The following is a 23,096-nucleotide window of genomic DNA, read 5'->3' on the forward strand; positions in this document are numbered from 1 at the left end:
GCAGTTGTGAAGGTTTGGACCTTTCCTTTACGCTAGTGTTCCTAAATATGGCCCACACCTGAGGTTCCTGTACAGTGTGCTTCAGTCTTCTTGGTCCTGCTGTAGGAGCTATAGAGGTATCAATCTTAGATAGTCGTGCACCTTAGGGGACTACAGTTTCCTTTGCCAAAGATACTATATGCTGTAAATTCAGTTCAGAAAACACCAGGGATCCAACTGTAATAACCAAAATGGACTCTAGAAATGCAAATCATCTTGCACGGATTGTTATCCTTTGGTCACCCTGAATATTCTTTGTGCTTCTTTGAATATGTAATGTTACCTTGTGGTATACAGTATATACAATTTTTGACAACAGTACCTTGTAATGGTCTGAAGATGGCACTGTAGCATTGCGATCACTAATGAAACAACATGCCTCTTGTAATCCAGATAAAGGAATTTATGGCGCTTTCACCTGTGATGTACTGGCTGATAAGATGAGGAAACTAGAGTATGGCTATGTGCACACAGTGCGTTTTTCGCGGTGTTTTTGGGCGTTTTCCGGGTGCGTTGTTGGCCTCAAAACTGCAGGACTTTGCTTCCCCAGCAAAGTCTATGAGTTTTCATTTTTGCTGTTCGCACACAACTTTTTTTTTTAAGCTGCGTTTTTAAGCTTGAAAAAAAAAATGGACATGTCAATTCTTTCCTGCGTTTTTCTGCGTTTTCCCCCCATGCAATGCATTGGAAAAACGCAGCAAAACGCAGAGATCAAAAACGCACCAAATCGCGGTAAAAACGCACACGTTTTTTGATGCGTTTTTTCGACGCGGGTGCGTCCTTTCCATTCCAAGTGAAACTTTTCAGTATATCTGTGTGCACAATAGACATGTAAGTGCAATCCTTGAATAAGGCTCTACTAGCTGAAACATGTTGGATTTCTCTTAATGTGTCCCCCCTCACTGTTTTCATGATCGATGGATCTTTTTTAATAGAACCTCAATAAATATTTTTAACCTTCTTTGAAGTGCTGGAGATCATACTCTAGTTTCCTTGTCTGTGTTCTGCCTGAGGCCAGGGCAACTCCGTGCACCAACACCGATCCTGACCTGGACTTTAGGAAGGGTGAAAGGGTGAGCTGAACTACTTTTTCTATTTTCTGGCTGATAAGATGGACCTTTTTTTTTTTTTTTTTTCTTTCTTTAAGGCGCCATTGAATGTTGGTGAGATCTACCACCTATAGAAGAGGCTGCAGTCTAACAAAATAGAAACACATAAAATTCCTTTAATCTTCAATTACTGGGGACTAATGCGTTCCAGATTATCAAGCATTTTAGATTAGACAGTTATAGAAAAGTATACAAAATTTATTTTAGTTTTAAAAGACATCTCAAAATAATTAAGAAAAAAATGCCTCCATGAAATATACCATATTAATTTGTGGAATGCTGTAATTCTGCTAAATCCGAACATTGAAGCTCTGGGCTGGAAACAAGTGTAAACTATCAGAATTTCTCAAATATTGGATTAAAGGAAATTCATAGGAAATGCGTACATACATTGTGAACACTTATTATGGGTTATTACCTGGATCTGGTTACAACCATACAATCCTGATGCAAATAAAGCTTTATACATAGTGCTGTATGGCTCTTCCTTAAAGGGAATCTGTCAGCAGGTTTTTGCTGTGTAAGCTGAAGACAGCATGTTGCAAGAGTTAACACGAGAATTCAGGGCTGCCTGTCTTGTCACATTCCAATCTGTTGTTTATTTGCTGTTAGTTTAACCAGCAGGACTTCTTATTGGACTACAATGTCACATGGACAGCAGTCTAGCACGCCCCCTCCTCTGACTGACACCTAATTGTCAATGTACAATCTCTATAGAGAGCCTGGTGGGAGCTTGTGCAGATCTCTCAGCTCTGCTACATGGCTAAATCTAAAAATTCTGATTGTATCAGAACCGCTACACCCGGTAATCTAAGTGATACATCATTGTATTCAGGCTCTCTTTGCCTACATTATGCTACTCTCAGATGAGGTAGCAAAAACCTGCTGACAGATTCCCTTTAAGGCTAGTTTCACACTTATACAGTGCTCTATGTCAAGTGGCTACGTCTGGGTTTCCATTAGAATTCCTGAAAAACTATTGCGTTTTTGCGCATGTCTCAAAGACGAATACTGCAATCATGGAGTCTATACTGTGTACTCAGTGATTCCCATTACATTCAAGTGCAAACCTACGTCACGGCTTTGTCAGGGTTCCCATTAGAATACAGTTTTAGGGGATTCCGATGGAATCTCGACTTATGCATGGTATAGAGCACTGTATATACTGCCTAATCTAAGATTTGGATCAATATATGGACTCACTGTCTTTTTCAGATGGCTGCTACCCGAAAAAAAAATAATAAATGAACATAATGCACAGTGATATAAATACAGTATTCTTGTGCCCATGTCGTCTTCTGCTACTTCTTTTAACCATTTCAGAGTTTGGAAACTGAAGCTGTTGAAAGAAGAATCATGCCCATTCTTTGGGCGGCTCACTAGTTATAGTTTTATAATGGTAAAGTCCCAGAAAAACTAAACCGCATCAGGAAAAAGAATGACAGCATTTTCCTGAAGCAGCTTTGCCCAAGAAAACCTCGTTGGGTATGCTGACGTCTTAAAGACACCATGTGCACATACCCTCACACAGTTATTATGGCCTTATATTCCAGTGCCTTTGTTTGACAAAGACATGAAAAAATTCCTTGAACTTAAAAATGCTTGAAAAGAGTAAAAAAAAAAAAACAAACCTCTCAAATTGTATTCTTTACCCACTATTGACTCTTAGCTGATATCTGTCTGCGGTGTGTGTGTTTTTTTTTTTTTTTTTATACTAAAAAGTGCTGAGAAATGCTTGAATCCACCCAGATGATCCATAATCTGATGTGTTGTTTAAGCCCTAAAAATGAAGGCTACATATATATGTGATTGTATTGGATCTGAAAGCCTTTAACCCAGGAGAATACAGACACAGAGAGAATCTTTAAGTTCACGTTCACACATTGAGTATTTGGCGAGTTTTTACCTCAGTATTTATAGTTATAACCAGGAGTGGGGCAATCAGAGGAAAAATATAATAGAATCACGTCACCACTTCTGGATTTATTACCCACTTCTGGTTTTATCTTACAAATACGGAAGTAAAAAAAACCTCACCAAATACTCAGCGTGTGCACATGGCCCAAAGGAGTTTTCTGGGAATAATTAGTGTTCATTGCATTTTTAAACATTTCTATTTAGGCCTCTTAACCTTTCCCCTACTCTGCGACTGAAAAGTGATTATACATTTGTCATGTATAGTCACTCTACCTGGTGCCCTTCCTTTGCCTCCCACAACCTACTGCAGCTTGGACCTGTGTTCTAGTCCATTGGCATCCAAAGTGGCCACCACAGGGCCATAGGGAGCAAACGTAAAGGCCCTGTCACACACAGAGATAAATCTGCGGCAGATCTATGGTAGATCTGTGGTTGCAGTGAAATTGTGGACAATCAGTGCCAGGTTTGTGGCTGTGTACAAATGGAACAATATGTCCATGATTTCACTGCAACCACAGATCTGCCAAAAATTTATCTCTGTGTGTGACGGGGCCTTTAGTTTGAACCATGCCATCACAGCCCAAGAAAGGCAGGGGAGGCCTTGTCCAGCCTTCCCTATGCCGCTCCAATAACCACGAGGAGGACTGGAAGCTCAGTTTTAGTAGGGAACGGTAGTAGGAAGCAAACGCAAGTCACCAGGTTGGGTAACTATACATTATAAATGTATAGACATTTTTCAGTGCCAGGGTGGAGCTCCATTTTAATACACACCATAGTAAATTTCTCATCTTTGGAGGACTTCCTTTGGTGACTGAAATTACAGTTGCCTGAACGAGGCCTAGCAGAAATATTTTTGCCTCTTCTGATTTCTTAGACTTAAGGCCCTGTCACACACAGAGATAAATCTGTGGCAGATCTGTGGTTGCAGTGAAATTGTGGACAATCAGGGCCAGGTTTGTGGCTGTGACAAATGGAACAATATGTCCATGATTTCACTGCAACCACAGATCTGCCAAAGATTTATCTCTGTGTGTGACGGGGCCTTTATTCTTAGTTTTATCCTACAAAGGCCTTATTCACACAAAACTATTCTGTTCCGTTTTTTTCATCGGGGTTAGTAGGTCAACACCAGAAATCTTTCCAAAAAGAGGAGAGGTGCACAGAGCTGACCTGAATACTGTCGGGGCCTAACTTTGAAAAAGAAATTTTAGATGAGACGGCCATTTTCCTAGTCAATATAATCGCATCACTTGTGTCCAGTTTATTAATGGGAGTGGTGTATCCCTTATAGGATGTCCAATAAGTGATTTGCCGTATATATTATACCGGCAACATCATCTGTAAGTTTCTTCACAGAATGTGCGTTGTCCTTAGGGTTAAATACAAAAAAATAGAAATTGCATTTGTCCCCACGCCCATCCTCCTGCCGGTCTGTCCATTTGGTTCAATGCGGCCAATTATCCCCATAAGAACCGAGACATCTGCAGACGTTTCATAGGGAAACCTCCATCACCATGTGTTTTGAAGAAGGAGACGTATATCATCTTTTCAGCAAGTGCATTAGCTAGATAGAATACTATGTACAATATCTTTTACCATAATAAACAAAGCGGAACCTCACGACATATTTTTTTGTTATCTTTTTAGTACAAGATTGTCCCGGCTCTGAGAACTGCACCTGAGAAAACAGCCGGCGTGGATTAGTTTGGCCTTAAAATATGTAATATAATAAACATTAACATCAGCAGAGCCCAAAACTGTGGTTGGGGTAAGGGTGCAATGTTCAGGGTAAAATCCATAGCTTGATGATGCTTAGAAGGCAACGTTGGCTCAGAAGCACACTGGATCAGCGGGGGCTGATACGAGGTTGGCCGCTTTTTGGGTGCTGATGGACTGGAGCCATCTGTTGGCCTTTCTCCCATATACAAGAGATATCTCCCTTGGTTGTCCTGTGCAATCTTAAAGAGCTCGTATTCTGTATGAGGAAGCCTGATGCCCAACACGGTACAGCCTCCTGTCATTGTAATGTCTTGTTCTTCCCCTATAGCCCATGATCCCGCTGAACCACAACTTCCAATCCGAGAGGCATTCAGCATCCGTAAGATGGCCTGGTTCAAAGGTGTGACCCATACTTGGCTTACGGTAAACACCAGCTCTGTGCCACCTTTTACGTTTTTGGAAGGCACTCCTTTGGTATAGTGTCCCGCAGCTCGGAGTGTAAACGTATGCTGCTTGCAGATGGGGTCAGCGTAGTGGTAGTAAAAGCCTTCCCAGGTATGGTTATCTCCATGGATGGTCAGGTAACGAGTAAGAAACAGCACAGCAGGGCGAATTTCACATTGGCTGCTCACCCATTTACCTCCAAGATGGGCTGGTGGTTCTGTAACATCAGGTAGGATGGGTGGGTGGTGTTCGTCCCCGTTGTATATTAGGCCGCAGACGTCACATGGGTGGACGTGGTGCTGGAAAGGGAGGAGTTGTGAGGGTTAATAGAAGGGCATTGCAAAATGTAAAATATATGACTGAAGAAGGAATTCAACCCTGTAATTTGACAGTTTGAAATTTTTTTATTTTTTTTTAAAAACTAATGTTCACCATTATTACTGGCAATTTAATGCTAATTTATTTTTCTGTGTACAGCCCGTATATAGTTATGCATGTTATCCATATTTTTTTATATATCTCCTTATTTGCAAAAATTAAAGGCTTACTTAAAAGGGGAATGTAACTTTTCTAAAATTTCTTAATTTCCGACATGACAGAAATGAGGACACTTGTGAAGTCTTTAGATTTACAGAAGACACTCATTGGAGATTTTGGCAGTGATTGAGTCAAATAATAATCAAACATTGTGCCCCCTCTGTCTGTGACTGAGGTATGGCATGTCAGAAGATAAATGGAGGTGACAGTCTCCTTCAAAAGAGTCTTTGTGTAGATGACAAATTACTTTTGAAAACATTTTGTGGATGTTAGTTACCCATCTTACACAGATAAGTGAGACTACTGCATCTGGCATTGATCATTGGGAGGGTGACTCCTATCTACTGCTGGAAGCTAAGGGTTATAGGTCAGCTAGGGTCGATATACATTAGTTTTGGTTCTGCTGATCTGGGGCCACTGTCTGTCCGTTCCCAATGAGGAATATCTGTACTGCAGCCCTGCATAATCATCACAATGACTACTAGGGCCTCTAGACAGAGGGCAATTTAGTTTCTTTATCTCCTTTAGGCTATGTGCGCACTAGAAAAGTGATTTTTCTCAAGAAAATTTCTTGAGAAACTTCTGGGAGTTGAAGATTTTTGCACCTGCGGAAAAATCCGCGGGAAAAACGCATGCGGCTTTGCCGTGGATTTGCCGCGGATTTACCGCAGGTTGGTCCCTGCAGTTTTGCAATAAATAATATAGATAATCGATAGACAGATAATGGATAGATGAATAGATAGATAGATGAGAAAGACCTATATAATGTCCCACCTCCCTGCATTTTCTAAGCTGGCACCCTTTAATGACTTTCATGTAGCACTAAAGGGTGCTTAGCCTTGTATTTAGCCATAAAATAAATAAATAAATAATTAAAAAAAAAACGACGTGAGGTCCCCCCATCTTTTTTAGCCAGCTAGGGTAAAGCAGACGGCTGCAGCCTGCAAACCACAGCTGGCAGCTTCACCTTGGCTGGTAATCCAAAACAGAGGGCACCCCACGCTGTTATTTTACATTAAATAAATAATTTAAAACAAAAAACGTGGGGTCCCCCCCAAATTGCATCACCAGCCGAGGTAAAGCGGACAGCTGTGCTCTGGTATTCTCAGACTAGGGAGGTCCACTGTTATTGGACACTCCCCAGCCTAAAAATAGCAGGCCGCAGCCGCACCAGAAGTGGCGCATCCATTAGACGTGCCAATCCTGGCGCTTCGCCCCAACTCATCCCGTTGCCCTGGTGCGTTGGCAAACGAGGTAATATATGGGGTTGATGCCAGATGTGCAATGTCACCTGGCATCAAGCCCTGGGGTTGGTGAGGTCAGGTGTCTATCAGATACCCGACATCCCCAACCCAGTCAGTAAGAAATAAAAAATAGACAACAAAAAAAGTTTTATTTGAAAAAACACTCCCCAAAACCTTCCCTCTCTCACCAATTTATTGAAAAGAACACGTCCGGCGTAATCCAATAATGGGGGGGGGTCCCACGGCGATCCATACCATAGTCGCTGTCCCAGTCAATGAACAATAGCCCAGGTCACTGCATGGGATGCCGAGCGCTGCTGTCAGGAGGTTAGATGAGATCATTACATGCTGTGATCATCTCCTGTACTGCTGATGTCAGCGCTGTCACTGACTTCTATGCCCGCCGCGTTGTCAGAAGTATCGCCAGAGCCCGTGACGTCACCGCTAGTGACAGTCTCGGGCCGCTCGCGAGACGGGCATACACAGCAGTGACCGCGGTAACGTCAGGAGGCAGGAGATCGTCACAGCAGGTAATGATCTCACCTCCTGACAGCAGCTATCGTCATCCCCGCGGCTGCCAGCACTGCAGGGTGTCAGTGTCTGCCTGCGCTGCAGCGTGACAAGCTGCTGACACTGCGGGCAGACACTGACACCCTGCAGTGCAGTGTCAGTGTCTGCCTGCGCTGCAGCGTGACAAGCTGCTGACACTGCGGGCACACACTGGCACGCAGTGCAGGCAGCCGCGAGGCTGGAGCGGGACACAGACTGCACGGGCACCTGGAGGTCGCACGGAAGTGCTTCTGTGCGGCGTCCAGGGAGTGTGACGTGTGTGTTTACTCTACTCCGCTTCCTTTTCCTGGCATAATGACATCGCTTCCTGCAAAACCGCAGGCAGCGATGAGCATTACCGCAGGTAAATCGCGGCTATACCGGGGGTATACCGCACATCATTTGCTACCTGCGGTATACCCCCGGTATTTCGCGATTACATTACAGTGAATGGAGTGAAATTCCGGGGGTATTCCGCAGGTACCTGCGGAAAATAATGGACATGCTCATTTTCTCAAGAAATTCTTCTCAAGAAATTCTTCTCAAGAAAATTTCTTGAGAAAAATCCGCAGTGTGCGCACAGCTATTTTTTTTTCACATAGGATTTGCTGGGAAATGTCTGCAGAAAGATTGCAGACATTTCTCAAGAAATTTCCGCGGCAAATCCGCGGGTAAAACGCACTAGTGCGCACAGGGCCTTAGGCTGGAATCACATTTGTGCGTGTAAAATCGGTCCGATTCTCATGCTAGAAAGTCGGACGATTTTAGTTAACTTTTCATCAGTGTGCTGTCAGTGTGCAATCAGTTTTTGCCCTCATCAGCTGCTACTCATGTAATGTTATGTACAGAAGCATTTATATTGTTTCCTGCTACATGCGTGAAATGTATTGAGAAAAACGGATGTCACTAGGATTGTGTATGTGCCGTCCGTGTAACATCCGTTTTTTTTTTTTTTTCACGCACCCATAGACTTGCATTGGAGAGACTCGTGCGAGAAACTCACCAAAACGCAGCATGCTGCGATTTTTTTTCTCAGTCCGATTTGGACTGAGAAAAAAATAGCAGATGGGAGTTGCCTCATTGAGTAACATTGGTCCAAGTGCAATGTGAGATTTTCTCGCATTGCACTCGTGCGAGTTAATCGCAAGTGAGAAGCCGGCCTTTGGCTAAGGACACACAGCGAGTAAAATAGAGCAAGTGGAATGCGATAAAAAATCGCATCCCACTCGGACCAATGTTACTCTATGGGCCCGCTCCCATGAGCGATTTATTTTTTTCTTTTCTAATCAGACCGAGAAAACAATGGCAGCATTCTGCGGGTGGAATCCGATTAGTTTTCACTCGCACCATAAAAGTCTATGGTTGCGAGAGAAACATCGCATTGCACTCACATTACAGCAGAGTACAGTGTGATACACGCATCAGCTAGCAATGGAGGAGATAGGGCGATTAGCCCCTGCCTCTCCTCCGCAGCGCCCACCCCCCTCCTCCGTGGCTGTGCTGCGATCGCAGGATCGGATCACAGTGGCATGACACTCGGCTTACACTCTAGCAGAGCAGGAGCCGAGTGTCATGCGATGCACTCGCAGTAGTGTTCATGTGGCCCCAGCCTTAGTGACCAAATTTTTCAAATCTAACACGTGGCACTTTGTGGCAATAACTCTGGAACGTTTCAAAATATCCCAGTGCTTTTGAGATTATTTTTAGCCGACACATTATACTTAATGATAGTGGTAAATTTAGGTTGATCTGTTTTGTGTTTTTCAAAAATTTGAAATTTTCGAACTTTGAGGGCCCAATTCATCAAAGCTTTTTTATACCAGTATTCTAGTGTAAAAGCTTTGAAAAGTTTCATAATTTAGCAGTTTTGGAAATTTTGGCATTCTCACACCATTTTCGTCCAATTACAACAAAGTAGGCGGAGCTGGGGCAGGACAGGGATATGGCGAATTCATGACAAACAGCAGCGTTTGCTATGCGACAGATCGTACTCCAGCAGTGACTGGAGCTGACATTCCTCATTCATAAAGAGGATCTTCATGAATCGGCAATGTCTGACTTTAGGACATCTCATCAAGATCGGCATGAACAGCTCCGATGTTGATGAATTGGTTGTGAATGTTTATATCTTTAATATTTAATTTTTTTTCAAGAACATTTACAAAATTTATTTTTTAGGGACCTATTCAGTTTTGAAGTGTCTTCGGGGAACCTATATATTGGAAACCCCAACAATGACCATATTCAAAACTGCTGTCGGGTAATAAAAGTTTGTTATTGTTAACCCTTTAGATCCATTTCGGGAATTCATTTTTCATTCCTCTCATTCCACTTTGCATTAATTTTTATCACTAAATTGTTGCAAACATCGGAAAAGTCCTCTGTAGCTGGCAGACTCTAAGGCCATTACTTTGGCTTTGGTTTGCCATGACAGCCATCGGGATCACATAATTGCAATCTCAGGGTGCTGATAGAGTTAGAGGGAGCTCTCACACTGTTAACCATCTAAATGCAGCTATCACTATGGCCAGCAGCATCTATTGTGTTAACTGACCATGTGCTGTACAAACACCATTTGTGGCTGATGCAGCAGAGTGTGCGCTATAGTATACAGTCAACAGCTGCCACATTTTAACCCGCTAGGGGGTCACTATTCTCTTATATCTCAAGTCAGTAAAAAGGCATACTGGTGGTTACAGGGTTAAAGCATAATTATAATTTATTTATTTTTTCCATATATTAATAGAACATCTGTAAACAAGAAACTTTTTAATATATTTGATTAGAGAAATCCACTTGTATCTCCTCTTGGACTGATATCAAAATGCTCAATTCCCAAGTAAAATGTGTCTTCAGTGAATACAGACCTTCCCATTAATGAGATGACAGTTGGTGCTCATAAACTTCTATGGAGACCTGTAATGCTCTGTTCCCACTAGAAAAAGGATTTTTCCTCAAGAAATTTCTTGAGTCTGAAAGATTAGCGCACTTGCAGTCAAAAAACGCACCAATAACGCACCGAAAAACGCATGCGGTTTTACCGCATTTTTGTGCGTTTTTGATGCAATTTTTCCGCAGGTTGGTTCCTGCGTTTTTTTATCATTATCTATGGCAAAAAGCGCAGGTACCTGCAGAAAAGTAGTGACATGCTCAGGGCTGTATTTTGCCTTCGTGCTGCCCTAGGCACTTTAAGTGGTCGCGCCCCTTAGTGACAACGTAAAACTGAGTTTTCGCACACGACATCTGTTTAAGGCAGATCTACTCTGTAGCACACTTTAAAAAGTATCAATAAGAAACGAACCCCCCCCCCCCCAATGGGAATCACCACAGGCACATCAAAACATAGCATGAGTATAAAATATTCCCACCACACCGTCCCCACTTATATACTGTGACTGTGACACTGCCCCTAATAAACACCACACTGCCCTCCCTTATAAACTACTGTATATCCACCACACCTTCCTCGATTATGAAATATGATCTGTACATTGTGAGGAGGGAGCAGCATGATGTGAGGACAATGTCCCATGCATGCTGCCCCCTCCTCACAATGTCCCATGCATGCTGCCCCCTCCTCACAATGTCCCATGCATGCTGCCCCCTCCTCACAATGTCCCATGCATGCTGCTCCCTCGTCACAATGTCCCATGCATGCTGCTCCCTCCTCACAATGTCCCATGCTTGCTGCCCCCTCCTCACAATGTCCCATGCATGCTGCCCCCTCCTCACAATGTCCCATGAATGCTGCCCCCTCCTCACAATGTCCCTTGCATGCTGCCCCCTCCTCACAATGTCCCATGCATGCTGCCCCCTCCTCACAATGTCCCATGCATGCTGCTCCCTCCTCACAATGTCCCTTGCATGCTGCCCCTCCTCACAATGTCCCTTGCATGCTGCCCCCTCCTCACAATGTCCCATGCATGCTGCCCCCTCCTCACAATGTCCCATGCATGCTGCCCCCTCCTCACAATGTCCCATGCATGCTGCCCCCTCCTCACAATGTCCCATGCATGCTGCTCTCTCCTCACAATGTCCCATGCATGCTGCCCCCTCTTCACAATGTCCCATGCATGCTGCTCCCTCCTCACAATGTCCCATGCATGCTGCCCCTCCTCACAATGTCCCATGCATGCTGCTCCCTCCTCACAATGTCTCATGCATGCTGCCCCCTCCTCACAATGTCTCATGTATGCTGCTCCCTCCTCACAATGTCCCATGAATGCTGCTCCCTCCTCACAATGTCTCATGCATGCTGCCCCCTCCTCACAATGTCTCATGTATGCTGCTCCCGCCTCACAATGTCCCATGCATGCTGCTCCCTCCTCACAATGTCCCATGCATGCTGCTCCCTCCGCACAATGTCTCATGCTTGATGCTCCCTCCTCACAATGTCCCATGCATGCTGCTCCTTCCTCACAATGTCCCATGCATGCTGCTCCCTCCTCACAATGTCTCATGCATGCTGCCCCCTCCTCAGTGTCCCATGCATGCTGCCCCCTTCTCACAATGTCCCATGCATGCTGCCCCCTCCTCACAATGTCTCATGCATGCTGCCCCCTCCTCAGTGTCCCATGCATGCTGCCCCCTTCTCACAATGTCCCATGCATGCTGTCCCTCTCCATGAGCTCCTAATGCTGCCTTCCTCTTTTCCATAATGAGACCTTCATGTTGCCCCACTCATGCTAAGACCACCACACTAACGCTTATGCTGAGACCCCCCCCACACACACACTACCCCACTCTTGATATTGACTCCCCTACATTGCTCCACTCCATACTGATCCCACACATGCTGCCCCTTCTTTACAATGAGCTCCCAATGCTGCCGCCTCTTATTCTGAGTCCTTACACTCCCCCCACCCAATCGATTTTGTCATTGCACTATCCCTCATCCCTTGTCCTCTGTCTCTAGTATTAGCCCCTCTCTCCCTCTCCCCCAGCATCAGCCTCTATCTTCCCTCAGCATCAGCCTCTCTTCCCCAGTCTCAGCCTTTGCCTCCCCCCAGCCTCAGCCTGCCCCAGTCTCCGCCTCAGCCTCCCTCCAGCCTCCCTCCATTCTCAGCTTCAGCCTCCCTCAAGTCTCAGTCTCAGCCTCCCTCCAGTCTCAGCCTCAGCCTCCCTCCAGCCTCCCCCCAGTCTCTGCCTCTGCCTCCCTCCAGCCTCCCCCCAGTCTCTGCCTCTGCCTCCCTCCAGCCTCCCACCAGTCTCTGCCTCAGCCTCCCTCCAGTCTCAGCCTCAGCCTCCCTCCAGCCTCCCCCCAGTCTCAGCCTCAGCCTCCCTCCAGCCTCCCCCCAGTCTCAGCCTCCCTCCAGTCTCAGCCTCTGCCTCCCTCAAGTCTCAGCCTCAGCCTCCCTCCAGCCTCCCCCCAGTCTCTGCCTCTGCCTCCCTCCAGCCTCCCCCCAGTCTCTGCCTCTGCCTCCCTCCAGCCTCCCCCCAGTCTCAGCCTCAGCCTCCCTCCAGTCTCAGCCTCAGCCTCCCTCCAGCCTCCCCCCAGTCTCAGCCTCAGTCTCCCTCCAGCCTCCCCCCAGTCTCAGCCTCCCTCCATTCTCAGCCTCTGCCTCCATCCAGCCTCCCCCAGTCTCTGCCTCTGCCTCCCTCCAGCCTCCCCCCAGTCTCTGACTCTGCCTCCCTCCAGCCTCCCCCAGTCTCTGCCTCTGCCTCCCTCCAGCCTCCCCCCAGTGTCAGCCTCTGCCTCTCTCCAGCCTCCCCCCAGTCTCAGCCTCTGCCTCCCTCCAGCCTCCCCCCAGTCTCTGCCTCTGCCTCCCTCCAGCCTCCCCCCAGTCTCTGCCTCTGCCTCCCTCCAGCCTCCCCCAGTCTCAGCCTCTGCCTCCCTCCAGCCTCCCCACAGTCTCAGCCTCTGCCTCCCTCCAGTCTCAGCCTCTGCCTCCCTCCAACCTCCCCCCAGTCTCAGCCTCTGCCTCCCTCCAGCCTCCCCCCAGTCTCTGCCTCCCTCCAGCCTCCCCCCAGTCTCTGCCTCTGCCTCCCTCCAGCCTCCCCCCAGTCTCTGCCTCTGCCTCCCTCCAGCCTCCCCCCAGTCTCTGCCTCTGCCTCCCTCCAGCCTCCCCCCAGTCTCTGCCTCTGCCTCTCTCCAGCCTCCCCCAGTCTCAGCCTCTGCCTCCCTCTAGCCTCTTCCCAGTCTCTGCCTCTGCCTCCCTCCAGCCTCCCCCCAGTCTCTGCCTCTGCCTCCCTCCAGCCTCCCCCAGTCTCAGCCTCTGCCTCCCTCCAGCCTCCCCACAGTCTCAGCCTCTGCCTCCCTCCAGTCTCAGCCTCTGCCTCCCTCCAACCTCCCCCCAGTCTCAGCCTCTGCCTCTCTCCAGTCTCAGCCTCTGCCTCCCTCCAGCCTCCCCCCAGTCTCAGCCTCTGCCTCTCTCCAGTCTCAGCCTCTGCCTCCCTCCAGCCTCCCCACAGTCTCAGCCTCTGCCTCCCTCCAGTCTCAGCCTCTGCCTCCCTCCAACCTCCCCCCAGTCTCAGCCTCTGCCTCTCTCCAGTCTCAGCCTCTGCCTCCCTCCAGCCTCCCCCCAGTCTCAGCCTCTGCCTCCCTCCAGTCTCAGCCTCTGCCTCCCTCCAGTCTCTGCCTCTGCCTCCCTCCAGCCTCCCCCCAGTCTCTGCCTCTGCCTCCCTCCAGCCTCCCCCCAGTCTCTGCCTCTGCCTCCCTCCAGCCTCCCCCCAGTCTCAGCCTCTGCCTCCCTCCAGCCTCCCCCCAGTCTCTGCCTCTGCCTCCCTCCAGTCTCTGCCTCTGCCTCCCTCCAGCCTCCCCCCAGTCTCTGCCTCTGCCTCTCTCCAGCCTCCCCCCAGTCTCAGCTTCTGCCTCCCTCCAGCCTCCCCCCAGTCTCTGCCTCTGCCTCCCTCCAGCCTCCCCCCAGTCTCTGCCTCTGCCTCCCTCCAGCCTCCCCCCAGTCTCTGCCTCTGCCTCCCTCCAGCCTCCCCCAGTCTCAGCCTCCCTCCAGCCTCCCCACAGTCTCAGCCTCTGCCTCCCTCAGTCTCAGCCTCTGCCTCCCTCCAACCTCCCCCCAGTCTCAGCCTCTGCCTCCCTCCAGCCTCCCCCAGTCTCAGCCTCTGCCTCCCTCCAGCCTCCCCAGTCTCAGCCTCTGCCTCCCTCCAGTCTCAGCCTCTGCCTCCCTCCAGCCTCCCCCCAGTCTCAGCCACTGCCTCCCTCCAGTCTCAGCCTCTGCCTACCTCCAGCCTCCCCCCAGTCTCAGCCTCTGCCTCCCTCCAGCCTCCCCCCAGTCTCAGCCTCTGCCTCCCTCCAGCCTCCCCCCAGTCTCAGCCTCTGCCTCCCTCCAGTATCTGCCTTTGCCGCCTCCCCCCCCCGCATGCGCAGATCTCTGGTCTGCATTAGAGACACTCCCACGCTCCTTATGAATCCACTTACCTGCTCCAGTGCCCGCCGCCATCTTCCTGGCTCACGTGAGTATCCTCTTCTGACACCGGCTTCCATCACGGCGTCCTCCACGGCGTCCTGCTGTGAGCTCTGCATGTGACGTCCACACAGCAGTGGACGCAGCACAGAGGAAGGAGCTGATTGGCGCGCGCCTGTGACCCCGGAAGTGCAGGCGCCGGCAGTTCCGGGGTCAATCAGCTCCCTGTGCTCGGCGGCCACAAAAAAAAAATGTAAAAAAAAAAAAAAAAAAAAATAAATTTTTTTTTTTTTTTTTTTTTTTTTTTGCTGCCAGAAGGTGCCGCCCCTCACAATCTGCCGCCCTAGGCACCGGACAACGGGTGCATAATGGTAAATACGGCCCTGGACATGCTCATTCTTTTTCTCAAGAAAGTCTGCTGGGGAATGTCTGCAGAAAGGTTATAACCATTTTCTCAAGAAATTTCTGCAGCAAAAACGCAAAAAATCTGCGGGTAAAAACGCAGTGTGTGAACAAGGCCTAAATGTTGCTGCAGAATGTCTTTCTGCCTCGAGCTCCTCCTCACTCCATAGAATTTTAAAATCACCAACTGTCGTCTCCTATCTCCGTATTGTCAAAATATGTAATGACTGAATACAGATTTTACCCAGGAGTTGAGAGTAAATGATCAATCTAGGAGGGGAAATAAGAAAATTTCTCTAAGATATAATCTAAATGTCCTTATTTTCATGTGTACTTTTGAATTATTAAAACAATAGTTACTCTTTAAGGGTACAAGATGTCACTACAAACTATACAGGATTCTCTTCATGTGCATTCTGTATAAACACTCCCTATTCCATGTAGCCTTTTAAGGTGGACCTGGTCCTCGTTAGGTGGACCTAGGCACATCCAGATACTCATCATGGCTGCCAAAAAGAGCTTGTTTCTCCCCTGATCATATTTGATCATGGGGACCTCTTGAATGACGGTTGTGGAAAGTTAGAGCTTATATTGTATACCAGAGCATCGTCCACATTTGTATCTTCCATCATTCCTTGCGGAGTCGGTCTGTATAGACCTTCCAAACTGAAAAACACGCTCAGGTTTTCTATAGTAATCTGATTTAGAAGGAAAATCTGTTATAGGTGTTATTTATGACAAGCTTGTACACTTGTGAATAACAGCCAGCAGAACTATGAGTGCAGCTCTGCAGCATAATACAAGCTTTATCTAAAGGTGGATGTACAATATAAAGATTTGGTGTCAGATAGTAGGACAAGCCTCATATATGAGACCTCAAAGGCACATTGGGATTGTATCAAATTGCCTTTTAATAAATCAACTGAGAAAAATGTAACCTGAAGATAAGACATGTTTGTTTGTTTTTTTTGCGGACATGTAATTTCACAAGAGAAGCTGATATTTACGTTACCGTCATTTTTAGCTAGGTTATACTCACCAGGGCGCTCTGTAAGGGCTGCTGGTATCCATTAGGTCTGTAATGGATTCTCTCTGACGTGTCTGTGTGGATATCTCCCAGGAAGAGCTTCTCCACCAGTCCGCCCCTCTCCGGGGAAATGTACTGTTTCTCCAGTCTCACCAGGCTAAGCTCATGCATGGTAAAGTTGAGCGCGGCCGTGCAGTCTCTGTCCGCCTTGGCACTGAGGAGCTCGTATATTCTTCCTGGAGCCAGACTTCTACCAGTAGATACAAAACCCACACAGGTCCTGTTCATCTGGGCTCTGATATTACTCATGGCCTCATGGGTGTAGAATACAATCCCAACTTTATGCAAACTATAGTCTGCCTCTGTAGCCCCCCTAGTTATCCACGAAGCCTGGCGAAGGCGCATTTTACCCTTGATCACAAGAGAATACAGGGGTCTTTGGCACTGCGGGTCCGAGTAATAGAACTGAAGGGCCTTGAACAGCCGGTTGGGGTAGAATGTGTATGATCTTGTAAGGAACTCTGGTCCAGGTCGAACTTCACATCTAATGGAGGACATAAAGTATAATTAATATCATGCCAAGTCCAACCTCCAGTTTTGCACTGGCCAAGAGCTGAAGAATGTATTATGCTCCAGAGCAGTATTCACAATTAACTATTCCCCAGCATTATTAAAGGTGAAATAAACTATCGATACACAAGCCAGGTCGTCCAAAGTGGGAGAGACACAAAGAAATAGATGAGGGTCCTGAATGGTTGGTAGACCATCTACCAATACTGTAATATATGAAAATTTGATTTTCAAACCAGTCAACCCCTAAAAGGTTAATTCCATCTCTGACTATTTCAAGAATATAGCGTGTTGTGTACTGTCCGGATTGGAGAGGTGGTAGCGTGAAAATTGGCAGGTGCGCCTGGAAGCCATTTTTGGAGTTTTCATACTAATGAATGGAGAGAGTCATGCATGGCCACCTCTCCACTGACCGCCAGACTATATCACAACTATCACTCATTTATAGCATATGACATAAACGTGCGAGAAGGGATAACTAAGAAAACTTGATGTTGCATATATATATATATATATATATATATATATATATGTATATATATATATACATATATATATATATTTATTTTTGTATATATATATATATATATATATATATATATATATGTATATATATATAGATAGGCATTGGCATACTGTTTTCTTACCCTGTGGAAATCCAATGACCTTCTATATTAGGCGGTAAAACAGAAGAAATACGCGCCCCGTCCTGTAGATGGCGCAGTTGGTACTGACATTCAGGCTCCCAGGTCAGTTTTCCAGGACCAGAGAACTGATCAGAAGGGATTGGCACATCCCACAGTTTATCTCCATAGACCAGTGCTGAAAATACAAAAAATAAGCAAAAAAAAAGTCATATCATTGGTGAAAAAGTTAATATAATGTGCAGAGGATATTATGTGGTATAAATTACATCACTACAGGGTGGGCCATAAGTATGGATACACCCTGATAAAATAGAAGTGGTTACTGATATCACCCTACCTTTTTTAGCATATTAGTACATGAGGGGCAAAACACTTGAGGCCGGGTGATGCCCATGGCGGCCATCTGCAAAGCCGCCATTTTGATTTCATCTTTACTCTTTTTTTTTTTTTTTTTTTAATATATATCAGGGTGTATCTATACTTATGACCCACCCAGGGTGTATCCATACTTATGGCCCAACCTATATTTTATTTAAAGTTATAGCAGAGCTGAATTTATCACTTTATTCTTTGGAATCGAATATTTGAGATTCAGGATAATATTTGTTTTGTGTAAAACATTTTGTAGTCCCATGTAAATAGTATTTGCTGTGTTTTATACAGCAATTTCACATAATGTTATAAACAACTGCTTCCTCTACAGAAATAAGAAAGAATCTTATGAGAAATGTTGTTAAAAATGTAAATCCACTTTAGGACATATTGAAGGGGGGGCCCAACTTTTGGGACCTTCCCTGCACCCAATTGCCAGAATAGTGGTCCTGTATACCCAATTTGGTTGGAGCAGAGATGCACTTCAGCTCTATTTTAAATAGGTTGTCCCACAAATTTTATTTTAATCAATAGATCTTGAAATAATAAGTTCCAAAATTGGATTATTAATTGTTTTTTTATTATTTATATATATATATATATATATATATATATATATATATATATATATATATATATATATATGCACCTGCTATGTACTTTGTAATGTGTAACATATTCCCTAGACCGCGGGAGGAAGTATAAAAAGTATACAGACATTACAGCATGAGATCGCAAATTATTCTTTCTTTGAGTTAAAACATTTTTGAAAATCGGGCAGCGAAAAGTTTTACCTCACAAAAAGAATCAGCTGTGACCCCATGCTGTAATGTCTGTACACTGTCTTTAATGTCCTCCCAGCCCATGAGCTGTGTTATGACCAGACCATGTCCCTGTACGGTCATCACACAGTACATAACAGGAGCAAATTAGGCACATTTACAAGATTATCTCAGCACAGGGACAAATTTTTTTTTTTAAACATCCAATTCTGGTCATTATTATTATTGCAAGATCAATTGATTAAAATGAACTTTAACTTTGTGGGGAAAACCCCTTTGAGTCTATGGGACTGATGCAGATTGCAGAGTGCAAGGCTTCGCAGTCTCAAAAGTCCTATAGGTTGAACCCCGAATAATCTAATTATAGAATGTGGAAAGGCGATAACTTGTAATAACCAGAATACCCTTACCCTTACAGAATACATTTCAGACATTCTTTAATATTAACTACAGTTTTAATATTTATTTTCATAAATCATAAGAAGTGAAGATAAAAACTTTTGTAACGTATCTTATTAGCGAAAAAGGCCTCTTTCCCAATTTATGAGCCACTTCGCTCCTGCACTGGTCATTCACTCTCAAAAACTGCTAAGAATTTTTCTACTAATCTGTCTTCAGTAAAGATGAGCGGACCTGTGGAAGTTCGGGTTCGGCCGAACTTTAGTTAAACGATCGGTTCAGGACCCGGACTTGACCCTGGACCCCGTATCCCATATAAATCAATAAGGACCCGAACTTTTGTGCTGTAAAATGGTCATAGTAAGGGCTAGGAGGCTGCAAAAGGAAGCAAAATAGGGGCAATTGCCCTGCAAATGTGGCCATTGAATAATAAAAAAAACAGACAGCTATAGGCTGCAAATCTCAGCTGTTAGCTTTACCTTGGCTGTTTACCAAAAATAGATCATATATACTTTTTTTTTTTTAATAATGTCCAAATAATTAAAAAAAAAAAAACAGCTTGGGCTCCGCTCTATTTGTTTTTATAATCAGCCAATGTAAAGCAGACAACTGCAGGCTGGTATTATCAGGCTGGAAATGTCCATGGTTATTTAGCTCCTCCCAGCCTAAAACTATCAGCCCACAGCCACTCCAGAAATGGCGCATCCATTTGATGCGCCAATTCTGGCGCAATGCCTGGATCGGTCCAACTGCCGTGGTGCGGTGGCAATCGGGGCAAAATTTGTGGCTGTAAATTGACAGCTAACATCAAGCCCAGGAGTTAGTAATAGATAGACGTGTATCAGACACCTTCATTGCTAACCCGGTAACTGTAGAGTTAAAAAAGATACAGACACAGAAAAAAAAAAGGTTATTTGCATAAAGACCCCCCCACACACCGTCATTCACCAATTTATTACTTCAAATTAAATCCTGGCAGTTCCGACTTAATCCAACTCATAATGTCCTACAACATCCATTGATTTCTATGGAGCGTTTTATCTATAAATGAGTGTTAGCAATGGGGGTGTCTGATAGACGCCTATTCATTACAAACCCCTGGGCTTGATGCCAGCTGTCCATTCACAGCTGACATCTACCTCAAAAATATTCCCAATTGCACCAGAGCGATCGGGAACAGCCAGGTAACACGCTGTAGCTGTCTGCTTTACCTGCACTGGAAATTAAAAGTAGAAGGAACTCAACGTCATTTTTTATTACTATTATTTATTTGTTCACAGCAGCTTACAGGCAGCTTACCCATGCTGAAAAGTTGTTGATTAGCTGCCCTGCAGCCTTTCAACAATCTTTATTAACATGTGATAAAACATCGCATTCCACTCGGACCAATATTATGTGCCAGCACCCATGAGCGATTATTTTCTCAGCCCTAATTGGACCGAGAAAACAGTCACAGCTTGCTGCAGGTGCAATGTGAGACTCTTTCTCTCGCACCCATTCAAGTCTATCATGCGAGAGAAAAATCGCACTGCACTCGCAGTACACCGGTGTACTGTGAATGCAGCGCGAGAATGGCAATAGCCGGCAACGGAGGAGAGAGGGAGAGAAATCCCTCCCTCCTCTCCACAGAGTCGGGCCGCCCCCCGCAGCTGTGGTCCGATCACAAGATCGGACCTCAATCGCAGTGACACTCGGCTCCCGCTGTGCTGCCAGCATGGGCCGAGTGTCATGCGAGGATCGCAGTAGTCCATAGTGTGTCCCCGGCCTAAGCAATGTGTGCACATTGAGTATTTGGTTACAGACATTCCTGTACCAAATCTTCATCTCCTGGCAAAAAAAAACACATCAAAACTGCATGCATTTTGCCTAATCCAGTAATTTGGCATTGAGTTCAATGACTTCACATGAGGTAAGGTCAATGATTTCACCAGAGGTCAGTTCACTTAAGGTCACAGCTGGGGTACCATGGGAACGAACCTTCAGCTGTGATGTCAGGTGAACTCTGTGACATTACCGCTCACAGTTGCAACTCCGTTAGTGTCCCTGTAGCTGCAGTGTTTGGTCACGTTTTCTAATGTGACTGCACACTGCGACCTCAGATGTAACAGAGCCAGAGTCATTGTGGGACCTTGTGTGGATTACGTTGGACCTGCAAGGGTGTTTTGGGGGGTTAATAAACTGGTGACAGAGGTTTTTTTTTTTTTATACTTGCAGGCTTAGTAATGGGGGGTCATTAACTAACATGAGGCTTGATGATAGCTGTGTGTTTTGTTTTTTTTTATAAACCACAGCTGTCATTAACCCCTTATATTACCCCGATTGCCACTGCACCGGGGCAGTCAGAATGAGCTGACTAGTTGAGACATTTTCTTAAAAAATAAAGCCCAGTACATGTTCTTATTATGCTATATCAATAAATATGTCTTCTTGCAGTGAGAGGCCATCTCAGGGCTGTGGACAAGAGACCTATCAGCAAATACTTGCTTTTCCAATATTAAAAGAATTCTAGACTATCTTTTCTAGCACATAATACTTTTGGAAATATCTGTATAGACTGGTAAAGCCGAATTTCCATTCTCATTGTCACCTTATTGACATTTCCAGGAGCAATAACAGAGAAACGTCAAAATGTATAGTTCTATGAAAAGATTATTCTAACTTATTATTTCATGTGGAGTGTTCGGTTTTACAAAGAAAACTGACGTGTCTTCTTTAAAGGGAATCTGTCAGCAGGTTTTTGCCACCTAATCTGAGACCAGCATAATATAGGGGCAGAGATCCTGATTCTAACGTTGTCATTTACTGAGATGCTTGCTATAGTTTTGATAGTCTCTTGCTGATAAAACAGTTATTTTGTTTTATCATTTGAAAACTAGTAAACCTGCCAGGTAGTCCTCCATATTCATGAGCTCTTGTACAAATCCGCCCATACTCACATAATGACCTTACAAGGGTTTGTCATGCTCACCCTTCAGGACAATACCTGCTGGATTTTATGGTTCTTCTAGTTATTATTGTAATAGCTTTCCTATTAGGGAACTGCTATTTATGCATAACCTTTTTATTGTATAGACATTTCCATAAAGAGTGAGAATGAGAAATGTGCAATAATTCATTATCAGAAGTCATCTGTAACAAGATCTATGTTTTTATAAAAATGTCCCAAACCATCCATTATTCCTCCTCATGGTCGGAGACCGTGAATCATGACACTTCCCACCGACCGTCCTCCCTGCTCTGTATCCTGGGCAGCATATGGCAGCTCCAGTTGTCTGGAGACTGTGAGACAGGATGGCACCCTGTTAAACCACATGGAGACACCCTAATCCTTTCTGAATCTCCAGGAGTACAGCAGTGCCTTATCGCAAACACAGCCAGAACATTATACAATATCACAGACTCCCTTTAAAGTCTTATTAGAGAGCACAAGAGAGTGGTGTTTTAATGCCGCGCCAATAGATCACTTCAGATGATGTTCAGACCAGTGTTACTTTATTGTTTTCCAGGTCAACGCGTTTCTGGGGCATCTGCCCCCTTCATCAGGACCACCAAAGAAACAGATAACATCCAATCTGTCTAGTACAGACAATGTATACAATATATAGACACATTGACATCACAGGCACATCCCCTAAAGAAAAAAACGAGCGGGAAGGACTGCCACGTTGCATGGAATGACGTCAAACAACCACTTAACATAAAAAAAAAAAAAAAAAAAAAAAAAAAAAAAAAAAAAAACCAACACAACAAATAAAAATAAAAATCAAAATTCATCCATATTTGACATGTATTAACATATATTTCCTTATACAGGGATACACATTATTTTCCGTATTGTGTAAAAGAGAAATAAATATATATATATGTGCACAATAAAAGGCAAATAAAGAAAAGTGTGTAAAACCATTCATCTGCAATATGTGAAATAATACGTGTACACCCATGGATATTAAACTTGTCTTATACGCCGGACAAGTC

The 23,096-nt window shown here is 45.2% G+C and overlaps 1 protein-coding gene across 2 annotated transcripts in view; it reads right to left on the reverse strand.

The window, feature by feature from the left end:
- Window positions 1-1,268: 1,268 nt before the first annotated feature.
- Window positions 1,269-23,096, reverse strand: part of APCDD1L (APC down-regulated 1 like) — a 111,053-nt gene continuing 89,225 nt past the window's right edge. For both annotated transcript variants that reach the window (XM_075350356.1, XM_075350357.1), the window contains exons 2-4: window positions 17,566-17,740; window positions 16,361-16,892; window positions 1,269-5,527 (exon numbers count right to left, since the gene is read on the reverse strand). In XM_075350356.1, coding sequence (XP_075206471.1) covers window positions 4,766-5,527; window positions 16,361-16,892; window positions 17,566-17,740 — 1,469 coding nt within the window. In that variant the 3' untranslated portion in view covers window positions 1,269-4,765. The remainder of the gene's footprint in view (window positions 5,528-16,360; window positions 16,893-17,565; window positions 17,741-23,096) is intronic.

Source organism: Anomaloglossus baeobatrachus, chromosome 5 (assembly GCF_048569485.1).
Source record: "Anomaloglossus baeobatrachus isolate aAnoBae1 chromosome 5, aAnoBae1.hap1, whole genome shotgun sequence".
Taxonomy (NCBI): domain Eukaryota; kingdom Metazoa; phylum Chordata; class Amphibia; order Anura; family Aromobatidae; genus Anomaloglossus; species Anomaloglossus baeobatrachus.